Source organism: Schistocerca nitens, chromosome 1 (assembly GCF_023898315.1).
Source record: "Schistocerca nitens isolate TAMUIC-IGC-003100 chromosome 1, iqSchNite1.1, whole genome shotgun sequence".
Classification (NCBI taxonomy): Eukaryota; Metazoa; Arthropoda; class Insecta; order Orthoptera; family Acrididae; genus Schistocerca; species Schistocerca nitens.
The window spans coordinates 1,133,302,203-1,133,323,439 of record NC_064614.1 but is presented as its reverse complement, the minus strand read 5'-3'; the positions used below and the strand labels follow the sequence as shown (position 1 = coordinate 1,133,323,439).

At 37.0% G+C, this 21,237-nt stretch overlaps 1 protein-coding gene across 3 annotated transcripts in view; it reads right to left on the bottom strand.

Annotated features, from left to right (window-relative positions):
- Positions 1-19,929, bottom strand: part of LOC126199489 (zinc finger protein 91-like) — a 177,724-nt gene extending 157,795 nt beyond the window's left edge. The window contains exons 1-3 of one of the 3 annotated variants that reach the window (XR_007540164.1): positions 18,977-19,929; positions 10,993-11,232; positions 9,702-9,746 (exon numbers count right to left, since the gene is read on the bottom strand). Coding sequence is in view for 2 of the 3 variants with exons in the window: in XM_049936412.1 (XP_049792369.1) it covers positions 9,702-9,746; positions 10,993-11,232; positions 18,977-19,132 (441 nt within the window). In the remaining variant the exon portion in view is untranslated. The remainder of the gene's footprint in view (positions 1-9,701; positions 9,747-10,992; positions 11,233-18,976) is intronic. The other 2 variants (XM_049936412.1, XM_049936420.1) reach the window with 2 other exon arrangements.
- Between the last annotated feature and the right edge of the window lie 1,308 nt (positions 19,930-21,237).

Here is a 21,237-nt window from a genome sequence, read left to right as displayed (position 1 = left end):
ACAACATTTCTCCATTTTTTCCGAAACAGAACCGAAAAGATACAGCTGTACAATATTTTGAAACATTTTGAAATCTACCATTTTCAGGTTGTTCAGTATTATGAGCAAAATGTAACGCGCGCGCGCACACGGGTGTGTGTGTGTGTGTGTGTGTGTGTGTGTGTGTGTGTGTGTGTGTGTAAGGGGGGAGGAGGGGCAGCCACGTCGTCCCCTCTATCCCCCTTGCGCGCGCGCGTGCTCTCTCTCTCTCTCTCTCTCTCTCTCTCTCTCTCTCTCTCTCTCTCTCTCTCACACACACACACACACACACACACACACACACACACCTTTTTAATCCACAAACCACAAAAACATTTCATATGTAGCAATATTTAAATTTCAGCACCTTGAATCTGTTTGAAATATTTCAATTATCAAGCAAAAATATGCATATTCTTAACACACGTATCTTCAGTGTTCAGAAACACAGAGAGTGGAAGGGTATAAGTCACTTTGCTGTGTGCCTGGACATGGCTTTCAGTCAAATGCAATTATTTACGTCAAATTTCGACTGTAGCTGCAACATGCTCACAGTGAAGTACTCATTTACACTTTGTAATGATAGTGATTTCTGCTGCAACACTACAACAATATCACTCAGATGGCCACCAAAACAGACACTGAATCATATGTCAAATTATAACTACTTGGAGATGAGGTTTACACATCTAAACACATAGTACAGTATGAATTAAATCACTAATACTCATGCTTTAGAAACTCACAAGTACCTAACTTATAAAAAAAAAATCTACTTTTAATATACTATAATGCCCTATAGGTAAATATGAACTGATCTGCGAAGGTCTCTTGCTGACCAGTCTAGTGTGGCAGTTGAAAATAGCAAAACGAAAGCCAAAGTTTTCAATTTGACATTAAATCATTCACAAGGGAGAATCATACAAATATACCATCATCTGAACATCGGACAGTTTCCCATAAGGACCTTATAGTAATAATTATCCCTGGCATAGAGAAACAACTGAAAGATTTGAAAGCAAATAAATCACCAGGTCCAGATGGAATCCCAATTTGGTTTTACAAGAAGTACTCTGTTTTACAAGGAGTACTCTATGGCATTATCCCTTACCTAGCCTGCATTTATCATGAATCTCTCATCCAGCACGAAGTCCCAAGTGACTGGAAGTGACTGGAAAAAAGTACAGGTGACACCAGTATATAAGAAGTGTAGAAGAGCAGACCTGCAAAATTACAGACCATTATCTCTAACTTTGGTTTGCTGCAGAACCCTTGATCATATTCTCAGTTCGAATATGATAAACTTTCTTGAGACTGAGAAGCATATGTCCATGAATTAGCATGGTTTTAGAAAGCATTGTCATGCTAAACTCAGCTTGCCCTTTTCTCACACAATGTACTGTGAACTATGTATGAACGACAACAGGCAGATGCCATATTTCTAGATTTCCTGAAGGTGTCAACACTGTGTCCCACTGCACACTGTTAATGAAGGTACGAGCATATGGAATAAGTTCACAGATATTTGAGTGGCTCAAATATTTCTCAAGTAATAGAACCCAGTACATTGTCCTCGACTGTGAGTGTTCATCAGAGACAATGGTATTGTCAGGAGTGCCCAGGGAATTGCGATACGACCGCTGTTGTTCTCTGTATACATAAATGATTTGGCAAGTACGGTTGGCAGCAATCTGTGGTTGGCCCTTCCGATCTCTGATGTCATTACAGGGTGTATACGCAGACAAGGAAAAAAAAAAAATCCCGGATTTACTGGTTAACAATACACTTTGTCCCAGGTGAAAACACACTTTTTCCGTGTTAAGTGACAATATATTTTCCCTCAAAACTGCAAAACTTATCAATCCTTTGAACGGTTATTGTTTTATACACGGCGTAGAATTTCCCGGCACTTTAGAAAACGAAACTCAGGGAAAAAAGACACGTTCTGGAAATATCTTTGATGTACAGCAACATGTACGCTGTGTATTTTCGTATTACAAAAGTATACATTGGAATTCCACCAAACACCGCATGTTACTTTCCTAATCACCGAAATCGAGATTGTGATGTGCTTTTGTAAGCCAATCATAACTCATGTCATGTGATCTCGCCAGTCGATGACAGCGGATATTCAGACCGTAGGACATGTGATGTAGTCAGCCAACAGAAACATCACTGTTAAGTAGCATGAACACACAACAGGGAAGGTTAATAGTTTACATTAATATACATAGTGTTTCTACAAGAAAGGCAAAGCTTTCACATATAATATTGGTCTCTAAGGTTAATAAGCTGCAAGAGCTAAGCTTTCGCATACAATGTTGATCTTTTCTGCACGTGTTACACTTTAAGATATATCACACAAATGTGCCAGTAAAATTTTTAATAATGACATAAATGTCTGATCTTCAGGGTTCGAAATTATTTTAAATGGCTCGTCATCAAAATGATGATTTTTAAATAAGAGTAAAACACTCAGTTATTTAAGAAATTGATGGTACATTCTCGCACATAGTTCAACCTACATAAAAGGATATTTACTCTGAAAGCAACTCTGTTCAAACTACCATTCGCAATATTTCTCCCGACTTGTTAGAAACAGGTTCGTTTCAGCAGGTGCCAGATAACAGGTGACACCACGCTTGCACAGCTACCATGACGTAGGAAGCCTGTATGTACGTACGTGTAAAACATTGAAAGATCATACACTATGTCTTAAAAGAAACAAGACATCATCAGAGGATACTCCAAGAGCATCGGAATTTCGTGAACCATACTAAAATGTGCACATTTAAAGTGCATACTTAAAGTGCACATTCGTGTGTCCAGATTCCCAATGAAGTAGACCTCAACCTGATATGAAGCTTTTCAGTGTGGTTTTCGGGATGTAAATTTTCTTGGAGCACCAGTACTGTATTATATCATGTTTGGTTCTTTATTATGGCATAATGCCATACGTGCTAGAAAATGAAAATGTGTACCTGAAATGCAGCAAACAGTTGAAACTAGCCAATACTGTGGAATTAAACATTTAGTTTCAATTACATTGACTGTCTCTGCAGAAAAGGTTAATAAAAGTCAAATTTCCTTAGCAAACAGACAAAAATAACTTCATTGTTCTGCAAGGCAATTAATGCTTGGAAATAAAATAAAATCTGAAACTAGTAACATATTTTAGCCTTCCATAATTATGTGACTGTATTTTAATTCACTTGATAGCTCCCGGCCACAGATATCTCTTTTTTATTCATTTGACGTGAGTCAGCGAAGGGGAAACAGCAAAATCACTAAATGTAAACACAGGTCACGTGGAGACTACCCATTATTACTCAGACTGCTCTGCGCCATCAGCCCCGGAACAACGATATTTGTAACCAGGTCGAACTTTCAAAAATATGTTCATCTTGTAGCGCACATCTTTCCGAAAAGTCTGAAACATAAAACGTGTATTTGAGGAAACGTAGGACATGTTATTTGGTCTTCTGTGCCAAAGTGCAGTGCCAAGCCTCCTCATACAGCATTCTTCTGTCGCGCGTCACTATATTTCGCTCTGTGGAATGGAAACGTGTGTATTTTGTAATCAATACTATCAAACTATATTCAGGACAGTGGAAATTGAAATGTCCTGTGGTGCCACTCCTGCTCCCAGTCGGCGGGTTTGACAGCTTGCCCTCTTAAAAAAAATCTCGCAATTAAAAGCAGATAGGGTTATTTGTAATCGGGAGAACAAGAACTCTTCAGGAAATTTGCACTCTATTGTCGATTAGCTAATAACTTGCTGTTTTGTGTGACAAAATTAAATATAGGATACAAAAAAGCAATAAAGACAATACACAAGCAAGAAAGTACAAATTTCTTCAATCCTTAGCTCCTAGCATTTTTTTTTCTCCCTAATCTTGCTACAGCTTTACATGGCATACTTTCCTTTCTGCGAAAGAATCTATGACCTCATCAAAGTTCGCCAAATGTTTTGCTACATGAAAAATGTAAATGTCGTTGTCTAATACTTAAAAAAACTTTTAATACAAATAATGCCCAAGACTGGTGTGGTTTCTCAATATGATAACGTCTATTTTGTCACTGTCTGTTAGATAAAACAAAATAGGCCTTTCTAATATTGCAGCAATTTTGCAAGACACACCAAATAAACAAAACTGTTTTGGCATAAACGGACATTTTTATAACAACAGAATATATTTCACGAAGCACCAATATCAAATGCCTATAGGGCCTACTACAAGCAAAAAGCTTTATGTTAGGAAATAGTTTCACATTTCATTCATATGCGCCAGTTTCTCAAGCACGAGATCGAAAAGTAGTATTACAAAATTTTTATATAAATTTGAAATCGTCTTACTCTTCCATAATTTGTGTGATGTCCACGTTTCTTCTTCTTCCTTGTTCTAACAAACAATCTTATCACCAATTTTGTAGCTATAGCTGCCATTGTCAAAATTTGTTCACCGATTAACTTCACTAACCCTGCCAGAATTACAGGTTCAGTTATCCTGCCATTACTCTCCGGTTAGGTGTTGTTACATGCTCGTACAACACGTTTCTGGCGTTACTTCCAGGATAGAACTTAAGCGGCTGCTAGCCCAGGACTGTACAACTGGTCCTTACTAGTGTAGTGATCTGGCCTAACATTTTCTGTCAAAATTTCATTTTCTTTGATACACCGAGAAGATAATATGTAATCTTTCTCACCTGTTATTCCTGTTCATCATTTATTTTCATTCTGGTAGTTTGAATCTATGGATTTCGCTAGTAATTGTAACAACGCTGATCATTCGGAAACCCAATTAACCACATAATCAATTCATTCGTTTGGCTTTACTCCACTCAGCACGTATAGCCCTGTCCCATTTTGTCTGCGGAAAGTTTATTTCTAGATGTGACGAGGATTCTCCTGACAGAGACATCATGTACACTATGCACGCATTCAAAAATCAACTTATGATTCATTCAGAAATCAAGTTAAAATGTGTTCAAAAATGTTCAAAAACCAATAGGGATGCATTTCAAAATCATATGAACAATCTATAGACCAACTTGCACTGGATGATAGGCGCTTTGTGAAACAAGTTTCCCCCCCCCCCTCAAGAATATGAATTTTGCGCCCCCTTTTCCCAGTAACATCTAGCTGCTTGCTGCGACTGCTCGCACAGCCAACAGCCACATTCCTGTAGCCAGAAGCGGGAGAATCTACTTACTCAAAAGCGACTCAACTGCGCATGCGCTCGTACCTGCTAAAACAAATCTAATTTAAACAGTTGTGACTTCACGCTCATCGAAGCGTGTGTCATCGTATACGGCGCATTTCCTTTGCAATTTATTTTCTCTTTTTTCTCTCATTTATGTTTTATTGTTGAAGTATTATTCTGCAGTAGTGGGATACAGTAATATCCCTTTTTAGAGTATCTGTTCTTTCCAGTCAAAATTACAAAAATTTAACAGAAAACTAAAACAATGAAAAATTCCCAGATTTTTCCCAGTTTTCTCCTGGATGAAAAAATTCTCGGGTGTTTCCCGGATCATATAGACCCTGCATTAATATAGTCGCGGAGCACAGTTCCAGATGTAAGCAAGCCTGACGACATTTTTTATTTGGGAAGAGAGAGGTACAAATCTTCATCCAGCCATCACGATTTAGATCTGGTGTCAACTGGTAAATCACAATGCCTCATTCAACAAGGACACAGTCAATTTCCTGTCTTTGGTATGTCCACACATGCTGGTTACCACTACTCTCATTACTTCATTATTACAAGACAACAGTACAAAGCTCTGTTCTCAGATCATTCAAAGATGAAAAGGGAACTGATCATACCCCTGAAAACACATTTGGTGCATCTGAAACTTATAAAGAGTCATAATGAGCCAAAAGCAGTTGCTACTTGTCAGCATTTCCGTGATCAACGAGTCTGTGTGGCAGACACTTATAATCACACACATTCACAGTTGTATTATTCAGTGTTTAAATCTGTGCACATTTGTTTGTAGAAGAGCAGTAACATATCGGAGTATTTTCATGCTTACAGTCCTTTTCTCTTGTGCTTAGTTATCTGTGACAGTTCTTTCTTTGAAGATAATCAGCTGACACTGGGATATTTTTTTGCAAAAGTAAGAAATAGTAAGAAGAATGAAAAATTTAGGTGATGCATCAGCTGAATGTTTTACAAGACAAAGACAGTTAGCTCAGAGATAACAGGAGAATGGCTGGAATCTCAAGAATGCGGAAAATTAGCACAGTGATGACTGTGTGGATGCACAACTTTTAAATATATTTTGTGGTACTGCTGAATATGAAGATATGGGCAAATAATTGTGATTAAATGCACTAGCAGAAGTAAATAAATTGGGTGATACTTCACGTAAGGAACAACATGACATGCAGTAACATCTGTTTACAAAACAAGAATGTTTGCATTTTCATCCTACTAGTAATACAATGAAGGATTTCTATAGACTACTCAGATGTCACTTCAGTTTGCCGCTGATAATTGAGAGGAGATGCAGATTTATTTCAACGACAGACTGTGTCAAGTTGCCACACAGAAAGAGACCTATCTTTAGCTGAATCAAAGTATTTGGAAGGGGAATTTGTCATTTAGACAATATATGAAACAAAAGGCATAAATATAGAAGCAAGGTATACATACTGAACAATCAAGGTTGTTTTATAAATAAGTGCACTGTGTACACAGGACTGTTGGATAATACGAGTCAGGGAGAGAGCGGTGAATCACGCTGAAAAGGCGGTTTCACATTTGATGGAAGAGAAGCTGAATGTTAGCTTGGATAGTCTGATTAAATTAGCTTTAGTGTCAGCTAAAAAACATCTGAATCTTAAAATGCATTCCACTAAGGTTAGGTAGGAGGATTACCCATTATAGGAGGATTATACATTAAAATGGGAAAAACAACCATTACTCTGTATTCATAAGACATGACTGGAAAATGGGAGAATGGATGAGAGGGGTTAGTTACTGACAACACACAAGGACAGAGACTGTCCAAATCAGTCTGCATTTTGATTAAAATGCAGTACAGTTACACATACTTAGTAAACATTTTTGTGTCATAAAGAAATTTCTTAACAGGTCCTCAGATTCTGTTCCAGCATATCTAAAATCTTTGAATTTTTTCACTAAGTACTGAAAGTCTGTTAGAATGTATTTATTCTTCATCGAAGATGCATACTTGATTCTTGTTTGAGCTGCATTTTGTTTGTACAGAGGAACCTTGCATAGCCAGCATAATTTGTTCCAGAATCTTACTCTTATCAAGGTATTCCATGCAAAAGAAGTACTCAAAGTTTTATCTTATCCGTGCCATTTATTCAAACAAAATTATACATACAGTGTTATGTACTTTATTATTCACTATACAAAACTAATTCTTTTTTACTAGGAAGCTATGCATAGTCATTTGTTTCTGTTGAGACTTCACTTCAACACTTGTGAAAGTGTGACACAGCATTATCATCAAATACATTTGTAGCCCATGTAGCCATTGCTTTATTGGGGTGATGATTTTCAATGTACAATGTATCTAACTCCCATGCTCACAGCATTTCTCTTATTGCACAAAAAGGTTGTTGCTTTACTGTTACCGCATCCGCCTCCTCCTCCTCCTCTCCCCCCCCCTCCTCCTCCTCCTCCTCTGAAGAACTCCTTGCCACAACTTCCTGCTGTGAAACACACTACAATCCCATAAGCTCTTCGGTGATCATTTCTTAGCTATGATTTCCACAAGCTCATTGATATCATTGTTATCCACTTCTAATCCCATGCTCTTGGCCAAAGACACAATCTCATTGAGTACAGGCTCTGCAGGTACTTAGTCAAATGCCTCCAAGTCACATTAGACATGCCAAGAGATGAAAACGTGCACTTGAAATTCAGTGAAAAGTTGAAACTTGCCAATAGTGCGGAATGAAACATTTCACTTCTAATAAATTGACTGTCTCTGGGGAAAAGATTAATAAAAGCCACATTTATTTAGCAAGCCAACAAAAATAACTTCATTGTTCTACAAGGCGACTGACTGCCTGCCAAAAATGTGGGAATAAAATAAAATCAGAAAACAAACTAATAACATATGTTAGCCTTCCATAATTATGTAAATGTATTTTAACTCACTTGATAGCTCTCAACCACAGAAATCCATTCTGTTTTCATTCGATGAGAGAAGTGTAAATGAAGAGGAAACAGCAAAATCACTAACTGTAAACACGGCTTACATGGACATTAACCCCCTCCCCACTACAACCCACACTGCTATGCGCATGCATGAATTTGGCAGCTTGGGCACAGCAGAAAAATTTTTCAGGGTATCATCTGGCTGCTTGTTGCTACTGCTGATACAGCTAACAACCATACCTCAAGCAGCCAAAAGCCGGAGAAGGTACTGCCCACACACAACTCAACTGCGCAAGCGTGTGAGCCTACAGGCAACTGGTCAAACAAACTTAATGTAAACAATTTTGACATCATGCTCGTCGGCAGCAGTTTATTGTTATGGTATAGTCTTCGTCCTAAAGCCTTTGATACATTTTGCTGTTTATCAGTTCTTACCAAACAAAATTACAAAAATTTAACTGAAGACTAAAACAACGCAAAATACCCAGAATTCTAAAAAATTCTTAAAGTTTTCCCCAGTTTTCTCCTGGATGAAAAAATTCCTGTGTGTTCCCGGTCATCCCAGAGCATATACACCCTGTTATTATTTATCAAGGTTTGACTTGGGTTTTCCTAGCCTGTCCCTCCTCCTTGAAAATTTAATTACAGGTAACATATAAAATTTACTACAACTTCATGAAAATGCCTTGGGTCTCTCATTGTATTACCTCTAAAATGCCAAATTAAAGAGCAATACCACTGATGAAAAACATACAGATTAAAAAGTAAGTATTGGTGGGACTAACTACTGCTTTGTCCATGACCCACTTGCCATGTGAGAACACTAACTGAATGACCAGGCATTCAGCTTTGTACATATACATGATGTACATAATGGACTTATAAAACTTCTCTTGCGATTTTCTCATTTATTTGTGATCCCGACATCGTGGCCTCCCCTTGCAAGTATAGAATATGAACTTCTAAGATTTTGAACAAGTATTATGTAAGCTCTTAGCTCTCACATTGACAAGCATTGATCTTGTGGTTAGTTGTGCGCGCTAATGACCACACCGAATGGAAAGTGGTACCCAGAAGAAAGGGTATTGTGATAATCAGTGACAAAAGTCGAAAAGTACTCACAGATGAAGAACATTATAAAGTGCAGACTGTCTCCTCTAGTAATTTAGCTCTATGAAATCTAGAGAACCTGATCTGAACTGTGTGATACAGAAACAGATTACTGGTAATAGGTACAAACCTATCACAATTGGTGTAGGACTGAAAAAAATTCCTTAAGAATAACACAGAAAAATTTTTAGTATACAAAAAATAGGCCTCCACTCTTATAGCAAGAATATAATTATTTCTCTCTGACAATAATGAGTTCAATGATAGAAGGTATTAAAGCAGTAGTTGAAAATAAATGAAATCTACCTAGAATAATGTGGGGAAGAGAGAACTTTCACAATAGTTGTGGTTTCTCTACTAACTTAATTCAAGTTAACAGTTATAATTATTTACAGAGGTAGGTTGACAGCTACTTCTGTTAATTTATACCTTGACTTGATCCACAGCAATGAAGTGTCTCCTCCGTGATGAGATCTATGGAACATCATGTATGAATGAGTTAATGTACAAGGCTCCATCAACTAAGAGGATAACAGCAAAATACATTATGTAGATAACAAACTAAGTGACGTGAAATAATAAAGTGGCAACATCAGAATCCGACACATGACAAATGTACGATGCAATATTTTCCTTCAGAGAAATAATACAGGCCTATAATTCTAGGTCCAAGAGGTCGTGTCACTTGTATTACAAGGCATCACTAAAACTGGCAGCATCACATGCTGTAATCATACAGTATGACCATTGGAACACTAGTAATGAATTTAACGATGAATTTTTTCTTACATGAGCTGGTCCTGTGTGATTACATACTCCATCACTGGTAGCATTCTGATAAGTATGTGAAGAAAGAGAGAGAGAGAGAGAGAGAGAGAGAGAGAGAGAGTGCCTCTAGGGTGCCGTGATATACGAGCTACATTATATGCAACTCCAACAGAATCATGTTCTGCTCCATTGCGCTGGTAAATTCACAACTTAACAGCCAGTCTTATATTGCATGAAAAAAAATAAAAACATAGTAGCTGTCACAATTGAGATTCTAACTCTAAAAAGAGGGCAAATTATGGAAAAAAGGCAGGTGTACCTGAGTACAACATATTTTTTGTTACAGCATTTAGTTTTTTTCCCAGTAATGTAAGCCAAAGGAAAGTGGTGATGAGAGCTGCTTGACATGCAAACATTAGATATGAAACTCCACACTTTCCTTAAAAAATTGAGACCATTTCTATACTCCGATTAAAATTACTTTGTGATTGACAGATTACAGTGGCAGGATGGTGGGCAGAAGGGCAGTGTCCCCAGTGTGCGACAACCACACTTTCCAAGATGCTGAACATTCCTACAAAACAGGTGATAGAGTTATGATTGAATGATGGCTGTCCCTTGCCATTTGAGTAACTAGAAAAGTCAATCACAAAGTAATTTCAATCAGAGTGTAGCAATTCCTGTTTTGAGCTGCATTGTGCTCAATATGCATATCAATGGTAAATTATAAAGGTGATTGTGAGTTTCATATTGGATTTATCTTTTCATTAATTTTTCTTAATTACTTCAAACAGACAAAGGACTGTTTCAGCAAAACATACCCCTCCAGCTGACAGCCTCCCTTAAAAAGAATACCGACATCAACAGTATAAGATTCTGTGTGTTTATGTCCAGATGTGAGAGTTACTAACACAATAAACACACATAAATAGATAATATGATTACTAAGTACCTTGTTGGCAGCAGGGGATGGTTGGCTGCCAAGATCTGTGACATCGGAAACAGAAGTTACAACACGGTCTGGGGTATCATTGGTAGAGGAATCCAGTGCAGCTGCAGCTTCTGCAGCACGCTGCCATTCCTTCAGAGTTGCCTGAGAAGCATCACACTGTTGCTTGAACTCTGTCCATGAATCTACTTGCTTCAAACATTGCTGGCATATCAGAGAAGGCAGTCCATCACTGTGTGTAACCTGTAACATGATATTTGGTTAGCTTTAATATCACAATTAAAAACACAAATACATAAATGGTGCATGTTTGCAATCAGACACAGCACCCATCACATATGTGCACATTTATACCACTACACCTTTATCATCACCCAGGAAATATAAACTATACTGCAAGGTGAGAGAAAATTGCATTCAACTGTCCAAAAAAAGAAAATTAAAAACTTAGAGAAAATAAGGTGTCTTACACATTACCTATATGGGCTAAGGCTAATAGAGATATCATGCTATAATGGTTGACAAAACAAACTTAAATATAAATATCTTAAGACATTTACAGAATACGAAACAAAAATCATCAGTTTGCAGTATCATTAAACAGATCAGTAAAAAACTGTTGATGGTGATGTGATACAAAGGGTACCATAGCAAGGAAGTATTTCTTTCGACAGACAATCATGTAATACTTTGCACTACTGAATGTTGCATATGAATGAAAATGCCAGCAGTTTTGCCTTTCTTTAGGAGTTTTACACTTTCCCACCATTCACTTTCAACGAATATATTTTTATGTGCATTATTCCAGGTGAGGTCACTTTAATTTGTGCAGCAAAACTCACAAGTAGATTTGCCTTGTTGATGACTTCATCAGCAGCAGTCTGGAAGTGAATGAAGTCTTTTTCCTCCGGTCTGCATATGTTGACTAGTAAAGAAGGGTGTGCTGAAGTAATTACTTCTAGTAAACCATAACCTTCTTATACTTCTCTATTAAGGCACAATTTTTATCACAAGATAGGAAACTGTGGCCAAAAGCCACATACTTATATACAATCAAACAGGCAACAAAACAGTACAAACTTGTGTGTATACACAAGTACACAGTTGTTTTGTCCAAAGCAGTTATCACTCCAAATCACAAGTTTCTTTTTGTTTTCAGTTACAGTGAGGGTATTTTTAGTGCAATTCAAAACATGAAGCACATATGATACTATGTTGTTTGCTTCACAAGATCCTTCATGCTTTTGTCCCCATTACATTGCCGCCTCACTGTTGTTATGAGTATGAGTGTGAGTACTACCCTGGCTCTTCATTTCAGTGCATGCCTAAATACTGCACTTAAAAATAAATAAATAAATAAATATACTCTCAAATAGTATGGTTTACAGAACTCATAGCTCAAATATCAACACTTCAATGTTCCGAAGTAGCCTAATCCTTGTAACCAATTATTCTATCTGCCATTATTGTCGCCAATTTTTTCACCAGCTATCACTTACTAGCATATGTAATTATGTCAATGGGCAAAAGTCAGTAAGTATAATAATTCTGGCAGTCTTTCAAAATGTAGTTATATAAAAATAAAAGGTAGTAAATGTATGATGTTACATTCTATTGATCAAGGCTGTCAAGAGATCAGGTACAATAATATTTTACAGATTACATTATTCTCAAGGCAATCTTCAGGCACTATAAATATCACCATCAGATATTTTTATGTTACTGAAGTTTATAAATAATTATATAAATCAGATTTCACGTATCAAGTATAAGAATGATAGGCCTACATAAAAAGTAGGCATACTTCCCAATGAATATTTTCGTTAAACTGAAATATGATCATACACGATTTTTCCTGATGATATACTATTGCGAACTATATCAGAAATTACGAACTGATATTCTATGCATGGACTTACTCTTCTTTCTGAAAATGCAGTGTCATATTGGTAATAATGTTTCACTCCGAAACACCAATATGGGACGTTTACAATGCAGCTTTTCTAGTTCAACCAATGACATCATTATCTGCACTATTCTTTTGTAATGAAAGCTGTGGTGACAGGTTCCTTTCTAATACAGCCTGGAGACTTGGTTAAACCGGAAGACAGGAGTTCGGTTCTGATTCAGCGAAGACATTGAATGTGTTGTGATAATCTATTTTACTTTATTTCTTACATTGTACATTTAGTAGTTATATTTATATCCACACTGAAAACCCAATTTTCTCACTGTGATCTGATGTATTTCAAGTTTTTAATGTGTCAGAAGCTTACTCGGGCCAAAGCCCATAGTCACATTGGGTACAGATACTTTGATAGTTAAAATACGAGTTATTGTATAGTGTATAGTAGCCTTAGTGGTTACAGAGGTCTGCCAAATAGTTGCCTTGTTGACAGAATGTTCATATTGTCTTCATCAGTGTCCATTAACAATACAGATAGACATCATCATGGACCAGAAACAGAATCTCTTGTTCTTTAACACAACAAAAATTGAAATATGGTATGCAACTTTCTAACAGAACTCCAAAAATAGCAGCCACAACAGAAAACATTGGTAGTGGTTGGAGTAAGTCTCACAGCCTGTAGTATCACCTCGAAAGGCACAGTACACACTTCATCAAGCTACATAATACTGGTCTCAGTCATAACAAAGCATCGTAACAGATCAAATCATTATTTCTATCTTGGTACAATGGTAAACTTTGTCAAAATTGTCATCTGAATTAGTATTATAAAGAAAACACTGCACTGCAGTACACTATCACATTAATTCAAAAGTATGTGTTTTCTACTACAGACATTTTATACCCAAAAGCTAACAGCAAATAAGGATAGATATGATCAAATTTTATAGAATCACTCAAAGCAACACTAGTACAAGTGTGTTTGTCTGTATAGCAATCCACTATGGAAATTGCAGTCTTCCAGAGAAATATTAAGGACGCAACTTACACTAGAAACAAATTTCCATCATGCACAATCCATGTACTACTGTTCAATACAATTTCACTTACTACATAGTCGTGCAAATGACATGTATTATCAGTATTGCAAACGTAGGAGACCACGATGGGCACTGTTAGTAAATTACAGTAAATGTGTTACAAGTAATTACCTAAATCTGCAACAAACATGGGGCAGCACTGGTTGCATGCAATCACTGCAATCCACTCCAGAATGGCACATAAGAAACTTCATTATTTGAAAAAGATTACAGTGAAATAAAATCACCTTTAAAAACTCTACACTGTGAAGATCAGGATAATGAGGACTGTTTGATATGAGTCATCGGCTTTGATCAGTGACATACGAAACTTGTGACAAATGTCATAAACAATATGGAGACTATAATGTGATGTTATTGTTTGTGTGTGTGTTTTTCTCCTTGCAAGCTAAGCTACAGGTCAGTCTGTCACCCCAACCAGTTTACTTTTTGTATCGGATTCGCTTGTTTCATCAAATCAATCCGACCCAACTGTCACCTTCCAAACTAACCTAGAGCTTGGGCTATGCTACAGATTTTTTCCCCTTCTTTTCTCTCTCTCTCTCTCTCTCTCTCTCTCTCTCTCTCTCTCTCTCTCTGCTTTCACATCCACTAGCTTTTTTCAATTAACAACAAAACTGTGACACTATGCACTGAAAGGTGATGTGACAGCAGTAATTAACATTATGTCCCTGCAAAACCCCATGACTCACCATGAACATTCCTCTTGATCCAAAGATCATTCACCGAAAAAGAGAACATTCACACTAAAACCTTTCATGGAAATACGGAAGCGTCTGATCCCACCCGTCTGCTTTGACCCATGACGTCACAAATATGGCGGAAACAAAAACAAACACACACACTTTCCACAAGAAGCCTAATGACACTAACGGGACAAGTGCGGGAAATGGGGTGTTTTGGGTGGGGGGCAAACTAAATATAAACAAATTTAGATGCCTTGCATAGCTACAACGTGTAAGTGAAGACAGCCATGCATGAATACCCACCCACCTCCCCTGCAACCCATAGAAGATAAAGATGCTTCACTAGCTGATTAGTGTTTTTTGTCTTTTTTAAAAAAAAAATCTCATGGGATAGAACGAACAGATCAGAAAGATAAATATAATAAACTAAAACAGAAATTCGAGGAAACAGATAATTAAAATAAGTAATAAGTGTTTTTAAATTAAAAAAAAAAAAAAATCTCACGAGATAGAACGAACAGATCAGAAAAGTAAATAAAATAAGATAAAACAGAACTGGAGACAGCCACACTCAAACCAAACTCCGCGCCGTCATGACATCACACACGACAACACCCTTACGTCACAGGTCAAAGCCGACACGTGGGATCGGATGCTTCTGTCGACCCCCTTTCATTCTCCTGCTAAATGTACAGTATGCTGTATACACTGAAAAGAGTTTTACATTCACAACTTGAAGATGCACAAGAGAAAGCATGTGTATTTTTTCATAAAAAATGCTGCACAACATTCAAAAACAGGGCAAATGCTGTTGCAAATACTTATAACTTTCTAGATATTTTACTGGGAGGAGAGAAATCTTTAAATTCCAACATTAACCAGGTAGAAAATAATCTTGATTATGTTGAGCACCACAGCTGTCACTAATGTTAATGAAAACCACCTCAGCCGTGATGATCATAGTTTTTGGATTTTGTCTTTAACATTACATGTGACTAGACAATTTGTCTCATGACTTTAGCACAACTTGGCAGCCTGAAGAAGTTCTACAAACGACGAAATTGGTCTTAACACAATAAATATGTAATAACACAACTGAGGCAGTTTTCATTAATAATTAACATTACCCAGGCACTAACAATTTACAATTCATGAGGAAAGATATATGTAGAGTGTTGCTGTTTAGGCTACATTGACACTGTGAAACTGGCTGTTAAACAGAAGTATAATTATAAAACAATGAATACCAAAATTGTAATAAAATTTCTTAGGCACTATAAATGTAATATCAATCATGGATGACTGCACCACCAAGAGCAAAAAACAAGTCGGTAAATAAAATAAGCTTAGCTATAGCAACGGCAGAAAACTATTTGTTTATGGCCAAGGGTTCCAAGACATGTGACACACACTTACTTCCAATCATACTAGTTATTTACAGTAACAAATATAAAACATGTAACTGGGAAAATCAGAAAAGTGCAACAACATACAAGTCAAAGATGATGGCAGAATGACAGAAAATCCACAGGAAATGGTAAACTCTGTAAATGACTAGACCATAATAGGCCTACTCTGATATTGCAGAAAAGTAGCAACAAAATCTTCCTAAAGCCACATGCAGCACCAACAATGATACACACAGTGAGCAGAATGATGTTTTCCGCAATAGAGTCTGAATTGAGGAAGACATTATAGAAATTAAAAAACAGGAAGTTTGCAGGTATAAATGAGGTTCCAATCTGTTCTGAAGACATTATAGACAACAAACAAGACCCATAAACAAGAACAATATATGAATCCTTCACTTTGGGCACTTTTCCAGTGTTCCTGAATCACACACAAGTTGTGCCATGCTAATGCAGAGAGTACTGAAAACTCGAGTCCAGTTTCGCTACTGTCTGTATTCTCAAAAACACTGAATCAATCATCATAAAAAGACTAATGGATTACATAAATAAGAACAGCCCTTTTAGAGAATTCATAAAAGTGGTAGGCAACTTATAGCTCTTGACAAGAATGACCCTGTTATGGGTATTTTCTCAGGCATGTCCTTGGCTTTCAGCACTGTTGACCATAAAATACTACTAAACACACTACAGTAGGCTCAGCGACAGAAGATGGCAGACAGTTGCAAAAAATTTGACACAGCTGCTCCGCACATATAACTTAACCAGTCACATAATGTGATTTTTTATATATCTTAAATACAATGTCTCAGTGTTCTTTTTGCACCAGCTGTCATTTGAGCTCCAAATTTGAGAGATGGCAACAGCACCACCAGCTGTCAGAGCTTTCCTTCACAAACTATTATAGGAGCACTACACGCAAGAGAAACAGCGAACGATTGGTTCCAGTCATACCTGGAGAAAAGGGTGCAAAAGGTAGAGGTGGATCAAGTATCTGCTGATGATGAATTTTTATTAAAACTGTTGTCAGACAGGGAACATACGTGTGGCTCAGGACAGTGTACTGGATCCTAGTCTCTTCTTAATGTATATCCGACTTTTCGGACAGTATAATACAAGCCTAGGGAGTAAAATTGCTCCTTGCTGATGACAGCAACATCATAGTCACTGACAAAATCAGAACTAATAGACAAGACAAATGAAACCCTCAAGGATGATTGGAATTACACTGTATGTAATAAATTAACATTAAACACAAAGAAAACAAAAAGTATACACTACAGCATAAAGATGAAAAAGAGCTCCATCACATTAAGCGTAGATGATATGTCTATATATCGCGCAAAAAGCACAAAGTTTTAAGGAAGGTGAATAGCTATCAGCAATTACATGGAATGATCAGATCAGGTTGCAACAGCCGCTGTTGTGTGGTGACATACAATTCCTACATACATTCAATTCTTAGCTCTACAGTTTTCTTTTCTGGGGATCAAAGCAACAAAACAGAAACACATTTTTTAAACTGCAGAAAAGGTCCATAAGAATAATAACTAGAAGTAGCAGAAAGTACTCTGTAAACAACTGTTGAAAAAATGGGTATCCTTACTGCACCAAGTGAGTGCAGATACCATCCTTTTGTGCAAACCAGGGTAAACAGTACTACGTAACCAGGGTAAACAGTACTAAGTACAGTGATTCACTTAACAGTTTTATACAGAGGCGTAATCATAATCAACGAACAAGAGCCAGTTTGCATTTGCACATTTACCACACAAAAACTAACAAAAAATTTTAAACATTTTAAAGCAAGCACTCAAATTTTCTAGGTAATAAATTGCCCAAAAGAGATGATAACTGAAGCACATCCATTTAAAAAGGCAGCTACAACATTCATCAGTAATGCAGAAGCCCCAATTACACAAATCAAAATAGCTTAGACTAAAGAGTACGCACTAATGGTAAATAATGAAAGGGACAACTACAATTCATTTTACAATACATGGAACACCGTAGGCCTAATGCTTTTACAAGAAAAGCATATACCATGCTGTATATTGCATGATAATAGTGTTTTATCTGTCTCCTAAGTTCAGCATCTCATTCATCATGGGAGTATGCTGGCTCACTTTTTCGGGCTTACTAAGGGTGGACATAAAGATGTGCATGGGGAATAGTTGTGCGTTTACAGGACTGGAGTCAGTTTTTCAAACAGGCTGCAGGGACTGCAAGGCAAATAACAGCATGTTTGTGATCCAGGAGTCACCAGCAGGAGTCCTTAGTGTGTAAAGTGAAGTAATACAAGACTGTGTATTACAATTAAAGGGTGCAAATTGTGTGTGTAAAAAAAAAAAAAAAAAAAAAAAAACACACTGACCTGACATCAGGTTAGAGTTTGCTCTATCCGGCCACCCTGATTGAGGTTTTCTGTTGTTTTCCTAAAACCATTTCAGACAAATGCCAGGATGATTCCTTCAGCAAGGCTATGACCACCCTTGTCCTACCCTAATATTTGATAGTAAGTAGCCTAAATTTCCAGCTATTATCTTCACTGTGTTCTGATGATAAAGCCTGCATCACTGTGAGATGATCCCACGATAAATGAACGAATGACTAAAATAATCAAATTTAAATCATATTGCTTTAAACGGGACAAGCAAATTATCAAAAATACCCGAGTCCCACAAATTTGTAATTATCCCTCCATTAACATACCAGATAAGTGTAAGTAAAATGCCAAACTTCTGCTTATTAACACTACGTAAAACGAACTACGATTCCACTCGTTACTCTTCCAATGATCGTTTCTGTCCGCGGTCTGATACAAACAATCTTCGTTGATCCAATCCGTCGATTAATAACACACAAATCGAGCACTTTACTTACCTCGACAGAAACGCACGCCAGAATCCTGAAGGACAGGGGGATATGCGGCTCTTCCGCCTCCTCTTCACCAAATATTGGCAGAATGCTACCCTCACTTGACAAACACAACCTACATATCTCACTCATGTTACTTGGTATACTTCTGGAGGGCTGCATTTTGAAACTTCACTATTTTCACAGTACAAATACAGCACACATTATACACTATTCACGATACAACGAAGACAACATGAATAATAATGTGGATGAAAAGTTGATTTCCGTGTATTAACTATTGCGCCCACAGCCTTCTCAATAACTATGAAACGAATGAGATTACTAAGACCGGTTGGTGTTACTCTTAAAAAAACACCAGCGTCAAAACAACTTACACTTAGCACCTATCATACACCTTGCTTATGAACCACTACATTCTTCGCCAACGAGAACGGAGCAACACAGCCATACTTTATACATGTATTGATGGACGAAAGCCGATTCATTAATGGTAACAGTTTAGCGAAATATAGGGATAAGTTTTCAAGTTTTAACAAAGTACAATGGACAGAAAACACTTATTTGACACATCATTTTGGTGAACATCACCACAGAAGCGCAAACACGATGTTTTTCTTATCGCAGTCGAAGAATGGCTATCATCGAGACGCCTTGACATATCATGTTCGAAGACGTGATGCAAAAATGTCTGACCACTAAACATTTCGCCACTCTCCATCTTGTGAACCAAAAAGTGGATTCAGTCTTCGATAAAGTTACCAATGCAACATATAGAACTTAAAAAGAAGTGATCCGAAAGTCGGTTGCCATTACGAAGTTCTCAACAGTACGAACAAAAGGAACCATATTTCTTTCATCGATAATTCTGCGTTTCACATTATACTCTTCACACATGACTAACCAGTCAGTCTCAAAATCGAACAGTAACGCGCAACGGGCTGAATCAGTTTTGTGACTGTAGTTCCTAAAATTGTTTTTTCTTCTTTTTAAAAAATACTTTTATGCTAAGTTACTCTTTACTACCAGGAAGAACAGATTCGTTGAAACAAAACCTCAATTCCACCTGACATTTTTACAGCCAATTTATGTATAAAAATTGCTCCCAAGCCTTTCGATATGCATATTAAGAGTTTATCATTTACTGAACATATTGACGACTTGCTTTTCGGCACGTATTTACATATATACAATTTGGTTTGACATCTTCAGTAGTCTAGTTTGTGAACAAGAATATCGCTATGTCACTAAAAAAAGGTATTGTAAGTTATGTTGACAAACATGGGTAAAGGAGAGGCTTCCTCGAAAAACAGTACTGTAATTACTGAAAAAAACTTGACATTTATGTTACGTAAACGATGCAGAAACTAAGCAAATATAATGTTTAACTCGAAATGCCGACTATCTCTGCAGATGACGAAGAAATTTAAGACACGTATGATGATATAAAAGAAATTATGCAGATAGTGAAGGGAGACGAAAATTTAATAGTCATGGGTGACTGGAATTCGACAGTAGGAAAAGGAAGAGAAGGAAACGTAGTAGCTGAATATGGATTGGGGGTAAGAAATGAAAGAGGAAGCCGCCTCCTAGAATTTTGCACAGAGCATAACTTAATCATAGATACCATGAAAGAAGGTTGTATACGTGGAGAAAGCCTGGAGATACTAGAAGGTATCAGATACATTATATAATGGTAAGACAGAGATTTAGGAACCAGGTTTTAAATTGTAAGACATTTCCAGGGGCAGACGTGGACTCTGACCACAATCTATTGGTTATGAACTGTAGATTAGTAGATTAAAACTGAAGAAATTGCAAAAAAGGTAGGAATTTAAGGAGATGGGACCTGGATAAACTGAGAGAACCAGAAGTTGTACAGAGTTTCAGGGAGAGCACAAGGGAACAATTGACAAGAATGGGGAAAGAAATACAGTAGAAGAAGAATGGGTAGCTTTGAGGGATGAAGTAGTGAAGGTAGCAGAGGATCAAGTAGGTAAAAAGACGAGGGCTAGTAGAAATCCTTTGGTAACAGAAGAAATATTGAATTTAATTGATGAAAGGAGAAAATATAAAAATGCAGTAAATAAAGCAGGCAAAAAGGAATACAAACATCTCAAAAATGAGATCGACAGAAAGTGCAAAATGTAAGGATGTACAGAGGCTTATCTCACTAGGGGTAAGATAGATACTGCCTATAGGAAAATTAAAGAGACCTTTGGAGAAAAGAGAACCACTTGTATGAATATCAAGAGCTCAGATGTAAA